Below are 14,596 nucleotides of genomic sequence, written 5' to 3' on the forward strand. Positions count from 1 at the left end.
TTTAGTTTTTCATCAAGTTCGCTGACTTTAGCTTTCAAATCAGTTTTTTCTTTCTGTACGATAGCAATTTCAGCTTTCCCTATTTTTATTTCATCTTGTAGCTTCTTATTTTCACTCAACAATTCCTGTAATTTATTCATTTGTTTTTTACATTCTTCAATCTCTGTTATCTTTTGCTTTAAAACTGTATCGACTTTCTCTTTCTCGTTAACTAATTCTTCATGCTTTTTTATACACTTTACTTTTTCATTTTCAACATCAATCAATCGTTGGTCATTATCAGCAGTAGTCAACTTTTGTTTCAACAGCTCAATCTCTCTTTCTTTTGTTTTAATTTCAGCATTCACATTTTGTAGATCTATATCGAGACTCTCTTTGTCTTTAGAAATTCTATTTTTTTCTTTTTCCAATACATCATGATTGATGACAAGTAAATTATACTTATCAACCATTTGATGATGATCATTCTCAGCTTTTTCCAATTTATTGTTTAGCTCAGTGATTCGATTTTTCAGGTTTTCTTCATCTGCTTTAGCTGATTCCAATTTGATTCCTCTTTCGACCCAAGCGTTGGTCAATTCAGTGATAGAATTTTCTTTGTTTTTAATATCAAGATTCATTGTATCTATTGACTTGTGTAAAATTTCAATTTGTTTGATTTTATTACCCAATTCTTTATCTCTTTTTAGACTTGAGATTCGCAGTTCGATCAGTCGCTTCAATGGAATTGTTTTATCTACGTCATCATCTTTTAGTTGAGACACAATTTCTTTCAGTTCAGCTTCCAGTTTATCACTTCCAATAAGTTCATATTCTGAATCAGGTAGATCAGAGAGTTGTTTGAGAGTATAACGCTTCTTTCTTGGTGGTTCAATAATCTCTGCTTTTTTAAATTTGAAAATTCCCTCCATTGTTTCATTGAATTTTGAAACAAATTTTTGAATATCATCTGTTTCCGTTAATGTAACTCTGAATTCATGTTCACCATATGCTGACACAATCACTCCACTGATAACACTTTTCGATGGTGATAAATCAACTGGGTAGAAAATTTCTTGTATCCCAACTAACCATTCACCTTCAAGGTTGATGTTTTGTTGAAGACGATTAGTAAACTTAGTTAATGTATTTTCAGGGAAAAGATCCATTGAAGCGTTTGAAACTGCTTCGATGAAATATTCATCATATTGATTCGACATCTTGCACCCACGAATTGAATTTAGATGGATATCCTAACCACTTCACAAAATATTCTTTCTTTTTAGTATTTGAATTAATTCTAGTTTTAAGAACTTTTTCTATCTTATACGTCTGAGGTTCAGTAGCTAATGCCAGCTCATAATGATAAAAAATTGAAGTAATCGCTTCCTTGTCATAATCTCGTAATTTATAGATATACCCTTGAGGCGTGGCTTTAACTTTAGTAACGTAAAAAATTTCTTCTTTAAAATTACTGGTTGATCCTTTTTCAAATATTCCCTTGCGTCGGGTTATCCTAACAGGATCTCCAACTTTGAATGGCTTTTGTTTGGCTTTATTTTCTGGATGTGTTTTCCTAATATTTAATAGAACCTGGATTTTATTATCATCGTTGACGTCACTGGGTGTCATTTGAATAGTTCGATGAAATGAATTATTATATGATTTAATAATCTTCTGTAGATCATCAATATATCTTTTTGTATTATAGTAATAGAGATAACGATATAATCTTGTTCTCAGTGCCCTATTGAACCTTTCAACAATAGCACACTTTGTTGCATCATCTGTTGTTGTGAAGAAATTAACATTATACTTTTTACATAGATCCTTGAACTTTGAATTCAGAAACTCTTTTCCTTGATCACTCTGGATTTTTTCAGGAGCTTTTTTAACTAGAATTGATTCCATAGCATTAGCAACTTCATCAGAGTTTTTTGTTTTGAGAGGGACACACCAAACATAACGACTGAAACAATCGATTATGTTAAGAAGATAACGAATTCCATCATTGTCTTTATGATTCCATGAAATGTCCATTAAATCAATCTGCCATTGTTCGAATGGTTTATTGACTAGTATTGGTAATCTTGGAAAGTTCCTACGTACTTGCTTAAATAAAACATAAGTATCTTGACTTTTTAACCATTGTTCAACTTGTGATAATTTAGCTTTATTTTTAACTAACTCGAAAAGTCGTCTGACTCCTCCGAAACTTCCTGAGCTCTCCGGCGATATGTAACCTTCTCGGATGCTTTCTGTAATTGATCCCATGTTTGTGACTCTTTTCTTTTTGACACTAATGGATTTTTAATTAGTTTCAAAAGCTCAGGCTTTTCAGTTCTTATAACTTCAACAACATAACCAGCACCATCAGGTTTTCGAGCGCCACCTGTCTCACTCAATAAATACTTAACAACATCAGACAAATTACTTCTTTCAAATGCTTTTCCATCATCTCTTATTATCTTATTTGTTGATGAGATTAAACTTGGTATATTTCTAATTGCTAATTCGAGATCATTTGAGCTATTCCGAATATTTGATGATAAACCACTTTTTGCTCTTGGAGGTTTTATAGTGTTACTTGTTGACGGTAAATCGAAAAGAGCTGTAGGTAAACTTTGAGTTTCAAAAGAAGGTGTTTTATCACTCATTGTCCATGAATCTAAATTCAACATTATTGTATCATTATCTGAGGGTGATAAATCAGATTTTGGTGTTTGAAAAGCTAATGTTGATTCGTCTGGAATTATTGGTAATTCTTGTTCACCTTGACACCAGCATCTACTTTCATTGTTGCTTTTCCAATTAATCCTTCAATCAGAACCTGTTTTTGATTAGCTGTTAGATTTGAATTCAAAATAGTGGACAGATCTCGTTTGTCTTCTTTTTTGTCAAGGGCACGAATTTTAAGATTATTAATGAGTCTCACTTTTCTGTCATTTGGAATAGATGAGTTCAATAAAACATTAGTTGGATCTTTGAAACGATCCTCAGGAACTAGTAACATACGAGTCACTGTATTCATTTGGCTATTTTACTGGCTACTAAAGATGCTAATAGCGATAAGGCTGGTTTGAGTAGTAATGGAAGAAGAGCACCACCTTTTTGATTTAAAACTTTTTGCATACTAGCTTTACTTTTATTTCTTGCCAATGATCTCATCTGAGTCTTATATAATTTGAGTCTTCTCAGACTTTTAGGTGGAACTCTTATCTTTCCCTTAAGAATATTTTTAGAGATGTCACCTAATACAGTGTAAACTTGACAAGGGCATTTGGCTAGTATTTTCTTTCTTTTCAACTTGTTTTTTGTCTTCACCAACTGACGCAGAGTAGGCAAAACTTTTATCGCTCTTTTGACCGACATTTTTTTACACTATTTACTCTAGTTAATCTTATATAATCACAACTGATAAGCTATTATTGGTACTGTGAAAATATTTGATAAAAGTCAAACTTCACTTGGTGTTTCAGGTTTTAGATCAATAAAAAGGTAAGAGTAAGGTAGTGATGTAGCATCTTCATAAATCTTCTGGAACTTGGCTATTTTACGAGGGAACATTTGTCGAGCAACAATTGTTGCTATTGATTGATCACGTGGATTTTTGAATAAAGTTATATATTGTGAGTTAAGTGATATATTTCTACTCTCAGTTCCGCGAATGAAAAAATTTTGAACAATTAAAATTATTGATATATTTCTATGATGACTTCCTTTGGTAAACAATTCTGAGATTAGTTTTGAACTGGCTGACTCATGCATCAAATCATCGATGATTATCCATGTTGGCTTTTACCCAGTGAGTTAATTGTGTCTTCTGGTAAACCACGAATGAATTCAACATTCTGAAACTCATTAAATTTATCTTGATACTCACCATAGAAATAGACGAATCTTTCTGGAATAGGTTTACTAATTATCTTACTATTGTCAATTAATTGTTTAACAAATTCAGTTTTCCCACAACCTGTTGGACCGGCAATTAACATAGTAAAAGGGTGACGCAAATAGATTTTATAATGAATCATCTTTATTTGTTATTATTTTTATATCAATTTCTTATACAAATTAGACAAGAATTCCATAGCTGTCCGGCCATCCATCTCGATGATCTTTGTCTTCTTTTCTTGGTGAACAATCTTTCTTTTTAAAGTCAATTAGATCAGGTTTATTTCCACCCTTTTCGACCCACTTGCTCATTCCCATTACAGCATTTAAACTACACTTACCTGGACCATTATGGAAAGAACAAGGGGTAGAACTGGTTTCCAATGAATTCCAATTACCTCCTCGTCGTTCAAGATTGATTCTTGGAATACCAAAGGATCTTAGAATTGACTCTGATTCTTTCGATTTACATGCCACTAGATATTGATCAGGATTAACATTAGCCTCATAAAACGTAATCAGAAGAGTCTTCATAGCGGTGAGACTTATTCCTCGCTTGGCATCGAACGGCAAACCGTGAAGGTTTCGCATGCAGTGGGAGGCTGATCGTTTTTCATACCAAGATAGGTCTTGGTACTTGATACCATGATCAACACTGAATACACTAGTACCCGTCTTGTTATGGATAGCAAACTCACGAGGATAGAACTTGTCATTATAATAAAAACCTTGAGCATCAAAGTAACAACAAATATATTCCATGATGATTAAATGATGTCTATTAACATTGACTCTCTTTATTTATACTAAACATTTGATTCATGTACAGTAAAGACCGCAAGAGGGCGGGATTCTCAGTGTGAGCATCAACCAAACCTTTCAAAAAATCGCCGTTGAGTTTTTTTATGAAGATAACCTTGGGAATATGTTCACGTGGCCACATTGTGTTGATGTAATTACTTGCATAGTCTCGCCATATTTGATCAGAATTGGTTATGAGTTGATTAGAGCTTTCCTTCGTTAGTTTACCTTCGGTGATCATCTCCTCTTCTTTCCAAGGTTGATCTATACGACCAGTTTCCTTTATCAGTGTTGCTAGGATAAACACATCTGCAAGAAACAATGAGCCTTTGAGGGTCCTTGATGAATAGATGACAGGTGATAGCATTTCCATCAAATAAACAACACCGGGAATTAGAGCAATTACTGTTGGAACAATATTTTTATCGATACAGAGTCTCCGATTCCTTTTAGATAGAGTAATTCCATTGTCATTGTTTTCGATTGTTAGTTCTTCTATTTTTTCTGTGGCTCCAATGTCGTCTATCTTCGAATTACAGAAATCACCAATTCTACTGAGCTCACGTCGGGTTAGATTAACACCAGCCAATGTAGGTTTGTCTTCGATGAATTCACGTAGATCTACTCTTGCACATCTAATCTCACCATTTCTGAGTTCACCCCAAGAAATAGTTAAATTGTACTTGTTGATTTTAATTGGATTTAACGATGACCAGTTTAATGTTGACATGTTGAACGATTGATTTATAATGAGTTGTCGGATCGTTTGACTTCCCTTTTTATACCTACCAAGGCTTTGAATTCATTGAACATATCTTGCAACCCTTTGTATGATTTAGCCCCGGTAACAATTAACTTTCCTGTTGAATAATAAACAACACATAATTTATCTTTTCTCCAAATATATGCTGGGAAAATTTCCGGCTCATAACTCACTCCAGGTAGATTTTCAATATTAGGTTTACTTTTTAAAAAAGCCGACGCTGTAATATTAACAATACGAATAAATTTAGATCCTGGATAAGCAGATTGAACATGAACACGAGCTTGTTTTATTGTTTTACATCCTGTGGCGATTATTTTCCCTGATTCAAATGCGAGTAGAGTTTGTAGACCATTTTTTATTACATCTGCATTGAATTTTTTCATTCGATTGTTGAGAGGAATTTTTTGACCATAGTCCCATAATGACACGAGATTAGCTATTTTCATTTTGAACAAAGGAGATGATGAAATAATACCTAAAGATTATGAGAATGGTTAGAGCGAGGAAAAGCAGCAATGCGTAAACTAGATCACTCATGATTTATAATTGACCGATTAAATAATTTGTGACAAGTATTTATAGTTTTTAATCATTTTTATTCTTATATTAGATCATATGCGATCAAGAAAGATTCATATTTATCTGAAAACTCTTTGCTTTTCAATAGTTTCATCAGTTCCATATTTGCTTTAACATGACCAAATACCAATTTATTAGGGAGATTGTCATAATCAATTTGGTCAACCAGAGCTTTGAAACGTTTAAATGTATCAAAAGAGATTTCAATAGTCCAATTTGGTCCATCAATTTCATCATATCCATCTGGTTGACTATGCGCCCATTCACTTATCTCCACTGTGAAATTTGAAAATTTTTCATTTTTCACAATATTAATTATTAGATTGGCTTTTAGACCACTCGCACCGTAATTAAATACAACTTGATCTGTCCACATTTTGATACTAATGATCAACTAACAAAGACCTTTGCTTTTTATACCTATTGTTATTGCATCATTTTTGCATTGCATCATTTTTTCAAGGTTATTGCTTACGTCATCCTAGACAGTGACATCGAATGATGGTTTCAAGGTCACTATTGACGTCATCCCAGACAGTTCATTGAACTGTCTGGAACGTTCTAGAACATTCTTTGAACCCCACCCCCGTTTCCGTTTCCGCTTCAGAGCCAGAAGCGGAGGTTTTCATACTACTAATTCTGGTCAATATCAATTATCGATCTTTATGCTTAGACGACAAGGTCCATTTGAAACAAGAGATATTGACAACTTGATCACTTATAGTGATCCATTCACCATTGGTTCACCGAGACCTCCATCTTCTCATGGATCTTCATTTTTTATATCCTGTTGATAATATTACGAGTAAAATAAATAGTAATAGTTAAGAACCGTGAGGAGGTGGAGGTCTCGATGAACCGATGGTGAAAGGATCACTATAAGTGATCAAGTGCGGACCTAATCCGAAGTCTTACCGGAGATTCTGATTAGGAGATTCTGATTAGGAGATTCTGATTATTAGATTCTGATTAGGAGATTCTGATTAGGAGATTCTGATTAGGAGATTCTGATTAAAGGATTCTGGTGCTATTTAATTAAGTTGATTCGGGCTACCCGGATCAACTTAAGAGCACAAAAGGGAAGGAAAGAAGTTCCACCATATCTGGCACCAGGTATGGTAAGGAAATAGTCAGGGAAAGGAAGAGACACAATTAAGATCACAAATTAGATCACAATAAGATCACAATAAGATCACAATAAGATCACAAATAAGAGAGAGAGAAAGAAATACATTTTTTGTTGTTGATGGTTGAGAGTGAAGAGAGAGAATGAAGAGAGAAAGAGAAGAGAAAATAAAGACAGAGAAAGAAAGAATTTATAGAAAGAGAGAAGAGAAAGAGAAAAAAAATTAACAATCATGGGAAATGGTAAAAGAAAAACATAATTATAAAAAAGTAATTAAGATGAAGAGGAAGATAATTATGATGATGATTGTTATGGTCAATTGGTTTTTTTAATTGGTGAAAAAAAGTTTCATCACAATTTACTGGCTTCGATAAAAGACTGTCCTCAGTCGTAGTCCATTTTAATCGTTAATAGGTCCATTGGATCTAATTCCCTTTTATTATTTCGTTTTTAATTGGTGAAAAAAGGTTTCATCACATTTGGAGGTTTTTTTTGAAAAGAAGAACAAAAAATTATTCCATGGTCCAAGTTTGAACACATAATTCAAAATCATTGACGGTGTACCACGATTTATTTCAATTTGTAAAACCGCTGCTTATTTAACACAAATTCACGGCTTTCCGTTATTTGATATGATATTGACACCAAAACTTCGAAGATGTGATACCTTTTTGTTCTTTTTTTCAACAAAAAAACCTTCAAATGACCTCTAGATAGGTTTATCGTGAAATGACCTCAATGACCTTGGAACTTTTTATGCGAAGTCCTTCAGTCCCGATATATACCTGTACGAGGTTTGATCTTTTTAAACTCATTGGTTCTTGACTTATAACTAAAAATCTGCGTAAAATGAAGTTGAATAGCCCTGTATAATGATCTATTTCGAAAGGCCATACGGTATTTGGCATAAGACTCAGTTCGTTTTCACGAATATTCCATTGTCTTAATTACTCCAGATTCGTAAATGAATTGGCACATACTAATCGTTCAATTGATGTTGATCAAATTCACTCTTCAATCAGAATCTTAATTTAACATCATTCCATCAGAGAAATTAGGCCAACGGGTCACACAGTAAATCCATGTTTCAGTCCAACTAATATTCACGTAGCCAACACTCCTGATGAATCGACATTTGATTTGGACTTCGATCTTTTTTTAGTCAATTCAACATTTTGGTAGCTGTGAAGGCCTAAAATTGTCGATACCGATTGAATCGTGAAAAAATAGTTCGGAGAAATTATACAAAACACCAACAGTGCAGAACGTTTACACTTTTGTTCTAAGCATTCAATTGTAATCAAAAAGTTATGTACATTGGGATATGAGGATGAAATAAATCTCGATTATTATCCAGAATATAATCCTAATTGTGTTTTGACAATAAGAGTAAACCCAAAGAGTAAAAACCAAGAGAGAGCACAGGAAGGAAAAACTATGTAGCAACATTTTTTTTGGTGTCGCGAGGTGGAGCCACTAGTAGATTTGTAAAGAGAGAGAGAAAAGAAAGAGAAACATAGTAAATTCAGTGCAGAACACAAATCTAATTGTTTTTAATCATTTTAACAATTTTTAAGAATCAATTGAGTCTTGATAAGTTCTGCAGTTGTTCTATTTCTCGAGTTTCTTATATTATGTGCGGTTTTATCTACTTTTTTTATTAAGTATACATTACATCAATACTAAGATGATCTATCAATTAAATAAAACACATTAGTCCTGATTTGAAGTGATCTTAAAGATCCAATTTATAAGATTTGTATCAAACCCAACCATTAATTCGATTAAGTTAAATAAAATAACAAACGAATAGGATATTTCATAGAAAAGTAACTTTGAGACTTTCGTACTGATTATTATTACCGATCGTAAAAATTTACTTAATTGTCTTGAATATTCGACGATTTGATTATAAAAAACTTTATTTTTATATTAATAAACCTTCAATCCGTACCCACGATCCTTTACTTATGAATTGCTAAACTTGTGCAAGCTTGCCAATGAAATCTGAAACGACAAGAAACTATTGAACAAGCAAGTTTAAGAAAGAATAAACAAGTCGTTAAAGAGTTCCCAAGAACAAAAGATAATTTAATTTAACGTGAATCAAAAAGAGAAGAATGAGATATGAAGCGAATATTAGTGTGTACAATGGAATATCAAGCATGGAAAACATGAAACAAAAATCAAATAATGGCAGATAAATGATGAACAAGTGGATGTCATGAAGTTATGATATGAAATAAGATGATCAATGTTGTGTTGATGAAGTCGATTGAATACATTGAATTTCTTTGATGGATTTTCTAGTTTTTCTTGATGTCAGATGATGTCTTCTATGATCTTTCATGAATTTTCCAATGAACATGTTGATGAGATGACGAATCGATGCTGCTTTAATCTCTGAATAATGACATGATGGAACAAATGAAAAGTCTTGTGATCTAAGGATGGCATGAAGTTTAAATTTTATTCCTTCTTCACTGATGATGGGTGGCACAGATGAAACAAGAGCTTCACAACAAGAGATGATGCAGTTTATGAATTGAAGTGATGGCAACATGAGGAAATTGTTATCACCTTGAGCATAATTTCTACACAAAATGAACTGATGGTCAGGTAAAATATTAACAGAATCAATCGAGGGTAAACATAGGTCGCAATGATTGCCTTTAGATTTGATTCTGCGAATAAGATAACCTGCAATATATGCGATGAGTCCCCTATTTGATGAAATATTTGTGATGTCATGATTGGCAAGACAATCATGGTCTTCGCCGATGTCTTCTTCAGCAGTGAAAGTTGTTAAAAAGTCAGAAATGGCGGATGGATATGATGGATTTAAGGATGTAAAAAGTTCTGTGAGTTCTTGATGAGATGAATCCGTTTCTGGGATGTCAGATTCGGTTAGAAGAGGTGTATCTTCATCTGCTTCACAGTTTGACGATGGTAACGATTGACCAAAAAGAATCATGGAATCTTTAAAAACTCGACGATATTTGGTGGTTGTGATTTCATTGTGATGAAGATGGCGAATTTGAGCAAAATGGTTCTCGATGATATCTTGATTGAATCTACGTGTGGTTACTTGACGGAAGCCTTTACTATACAAAATATCAGATACTTCAAGAATGCCACGGATCGTTTGAGAAAGCATGTTTAGACAGTACACCTGCTGATTAGCCTGATGAATTTGATTCTCTTTTAAGAAACAAAAACCTTCAGTCTCGATTAAATGAGCAAAAGATAGAAGAAATTGAGAATTAGAATCACCCTGCCTCAAAGCTGTTTTCCATGGTTTGCCATCTTGCCAAGAAACTGATGATGTGTTCAAAACATCGAAGAGTTTGTCAACTGTTCTAAGAAACTCAACAACTAAACGATATGGATTTTCATTGATTTTTCCGCTCATAACACAATGTTCAAAATATGAAGCAACAGAATGACTGAAAACTTGAGTAGCAAGTTTCACGCGCATCTTATCTCGACCCTGAGGGTTCAAATGAGTCGCTGTCAATCTAGGACACTCACATATCGTATTTTCAAGCATTGGTGTTAGCGGAGCGGTAATATCATCCCATTTAATTATTCCCTCCTGACCAGAGAACCTACAAAACAACCTTTTAGTCATCAAATTATTCCTGATCAACTTGAAAATGTGAGGGACATCATAAAGGAAAGCTATTCTATTACCAGAAAATTCATAAATAGGTGAAGTCGTTGAGATTCCTAAAAGAGGAGCTAATCCCCGATTAATAGATGCTCCATCACAAACTGAGGCAACAACATTGAAACCAGCTTTGAAGCAGGCTTCAAGATTCTCTTCCAAAAGTAATTTAAGCTGTTCACTTTTGAAACCATTTTTAGGCGGAAAATAAAATGAAATTATTTGTTTCCATCTCGTATTTAACCCCCTAATCCCAAAAACTAACAAAGCAGTTGCAACTTCAGGTGTACGTCCATGCTTTCCCATATCAACGAATCCGTCAATCATATCTTGGCGACCTAAGTATCTGAATTCTGGACTAAGTTCAGTTTCGTCGAAAGATAACACACAATTCGAATCAAGTGAAGGTAAAGATGACGATGCTTTGGTTAAAAGTTTCATTGTTTCTGATGTTATACCAGCTTTTGAGATGAAAAAACGATTGATGCGATCCAAAGTACGAATTGATGGTAATGAAAAATGATTACGATATAAAATAAAAGCTGAACGATTTCTACAGTTTATGGAATTGGCTAGTTTTTTCGCATGAAGAGTGTGACGACGACTTTGTGGTGCTTTGGAATGATTTTGGATGGCGTTGGTGAATAAAATAAAAGCTTCTGGTGATACTAATGATGACAACTTATGAAGATGCTTGATGATGAAAGATTGGGATGGATTTTCACTTAGTCTAGTATATTTACAACGAAGAGATGATAATTGTTTCTTGGTGGTCATGAGTTCATTGGTGATATCTTTTAAAATGTAACATTGTGTTCCTTTGTCATTTGATGAGTATGTATCTGATGTTGATGTTGGTGTTGATGTTGATGTTGATGTTGATGTTGATGTTGATGTTGACGGCAAGGATGTGATTGATGATATGGTTTCGTATGGAAGAGCTTCTCTCACTAATCGTCGCCTGCCAGTATGATCTTGTGAATATAATGATGGTGAAAAATGATTTGAGCAAACATATGAAGATGAACATTCATTGATTGTAAAGTCTGATGGTAATGCTAATGATAAAAGTTCTATCCACTTTGATGATTGTTGAATGTCTTTTGGAAATGAAAAGAATGAAACTTTGCCATTATTTGATGATGAACAGTTGAGGATGACACATTTTGACACTTTAGAACATGCAAAATAGCAGTGAGGAACATGCAATAGACAGATAGAAGTTCATGCATTGAGGAAACATGTATCATGCAATTAGAAGCTTGGACAAACAAAAGTATCAACAAATACTCATGAATAAAGAATATTAAATAATATAAACAACTTACTGATTGATTATTATGAAAAAGATATTGATGATTGACAATTAATGTAAGTGAGTATGAATTCTTCTGCAAATGAAGAAAACGAAGCAAAGAAAATGGATTAATGTGTAACTAAATTCATCAACGTTAATTGGCGTTGAAGTGTTGAATCAAGAAGATATATCCTGTCTTTCTGAAAGACAGGAAAAATCATCGCATCAACGTTAATTGGCGTTGATGCGATGTAACACAGCCTAACATTCCCTAAAAAATACGGACAGAGGTGAGTTAGCGTGGGGGACTAGGATATACGAGTTTTACATTGCCCCCTTTATCTTGGTGAACTCACGGTCACCACTCTCGTTGTAGGATTTCAACCCTACAACGGAAACACATCGTCCATGCTTTTGGCAGGACGATGCTCCCTAACTTTACGCACAACGGCAACAACATAAGATAAGAGGTTTATTTAGTAATCACAACTAGTAAGACGGCCAATGTCTTACGTTATTTAATTCAAAGAGCAAGGAACTCGTTTACTCTTCGAATTCACTCCAAAAAATTGATTAATCTTAAGTTAATAACAATTTTTCACTACACACTATGCACAGAATTGATTAAGATTGGATTATCACTCGATATCACAATCATCTTGAAAAAGTTATATATTTTTGCGACAAATTTGTAATTTCATCATCAATGAAAATCGAATTTATAAAAATCATAAGTTAAATATTGGACAGATTATCAATAAAAAACATAACAATAATTTTATAACGATAACAGAATAGAAATTAAAAATTTTCTAATTAACATTGATTAATTATAATGGTTTAGTTTTTCAATTTATCCAAAAGGGAAACAATTAAAAAATTCTAATCTTATAAAAATTGATTTTAATTTTTGCGCGCAAAAATTACGATGAAATTTTTATAAGTTAAAATTTTTCAATTGATTCCCTTGGGAATCAATTGAAAAATCAAAACCATTATAATTAATCAATGTTAATTAGGAAATTTTAAAACAAAGCTGAAAAAAATATGAAAGATTAGCATAAAAAAGGTCCTTACTTTTAAATATAAATCTTTAAATCTTTAAATCTTTAAAAATCTAAATAATTAAGAGACAAAGAAAAAAAGAAAAAAGAGAAATTAATTAATTTTGATTTATTGTTTATGTTTTTGTGTGAGTGAGGTTTCTCTTTCTTTTCTCTCTCTTTACAAATCTACTAGTGGCTCCACCTCGCGACACCAAAAAAAATGTTGCCTCATAGTTTTTCTGTTATGTGCTGTCTCTTTCTCTCTACTCTTTGAGTAAACCACAGTTGAAATACCCAATGGATACAATGAACAGTTAATTGTTTGTATTAATATTTTAATCTCTCGGACAAAATGTTTCATTTAATTTCTTCAACAAGATTTTCTTCGTTTTGTATAATTCTCTCATCGATAGTTGGTATTAATACTAATCTTATAATCCACGAATCAAATGTTTGGATTCCGATATTCAACAACAATTTACGAACCCCTTATTTCTTTTTCACTGATGACAAATTTTACCCAACTAATTATTCAAGTCGAGTTCTCAACACAAACCTTAGTACAGTTGGTGAAGCAAATAGCACGACTCGTTTTGTTCCAGCTTATTCTCATAAACTCAGTAACTTCATATTGCAAAGCAAGAGCAGCTACAACTCCGTTATTAATTACGTGCATTATAATTTTACAGAAAACGGTTTTGAAGTTATAGCCGGGCCTTTTTCTCGAATATTCAGGAGGACCCATCGATGGCTTTCCATCAGTGATTCAATTTATGGAATCGGAATGACATTAGAATTCAATATAACGAATTCTCGAGTAGTTTTATTTCTATTTGTTCGATCTTATGCTGATTACAATACTTTTGCAACAATTGGTCAACTTTCTCCCGTCGAATCCACCGTTCGCTCGTTTCAAATTCTTCAAGTCTTCAAGTTTCGAGAAAAGATCTACTCGTTCGGCCTTCTGACGATTCATCTCCTAAGGCCAGTCTACTTAATCTCTCAGATATCAAACTTTTCAATCAACAGGGAACAAGCCAGTTTAAGATATTTAATAACTGAACTTCATTCTATTTCATTATATGAACGTTATGGTTCAGTTGACAAAGTTCGATTTGTTGATTCTTTTTCTATCATGAGCAATGGATCTTCATTCTCTTTAATTGCAGTCTCTTATAATCGAAATGAAACAGATCATATTGCAGTGTTTCCATTTAATCCGATGCTGCATGACTTTGAAGGGCCAACTAATCGTTGTCAAACCGTGAGAACTTTATGGAAGGCTGATATTTTCAACCAATCTGGCCCAGAGTGTAACTCTTTTCGTTATCAGGACGTGCTTACGTTATCACGAATATTGTCAATACGTAAAGAATTTACAGGGTATCATCTTACAGATATTCTAACGGAAAACTGGACACGAATAGTTGATTTTGTTCCA

The 14,596-nt window shown here is 33.3% G+C and overlaps 1 protein-coding gene across 1 annotated transcript; it reads right to left on the bottom strand.

The window, feature by feature from the left end:
• Positions 1 to 8,570: 8,570 nt before the first annotated feature.
• Positions 8,571 to 10,346, bottom strand: LOC128390592 (uncharacterized). Its single transcript, XM_053350338.1, has one exon. The coding sequence runs from the start codon at positions 10,300 to 10,302 to the stop codon at positions 9,397 to 9,399; it is 906 nt and encodes a 301-aa protein (XP_053206313.1). The 5' UTR covers positions 10,303 to 10,346; the 3' UTR covers positions 8,571 to 9,396.
• Positions 10,347 to 14,596: the final 4,250 nt, after the last annotated feature.

This window comes from Panonychus citri, unplaced genomic scaffold (assembly GCF_014898815.1).
Source record: "Panonychus citri isolate SS breed McGregor unplaced genomic scaffold, ASM1489881v1 Contig00124, whole genome shotgun sequence".
In the NCBI taxonomy this organism is placed as follows: Eukaryota; Metazoa; Arthropoda; class Arachnida; order Trombidiformes; family Tetranychidae; genus Panonychus; species Panonychus citri.

Excerpts from the sequence above, each read along its gene's own strand:
- LOC128390592 (XM_053350338.1), bottom strand. The coding sequence starts at position 10,302 with ATGCTTTCTCAAACGATCCGTGGCATTCTTGAAGTATCTGATATTTTG.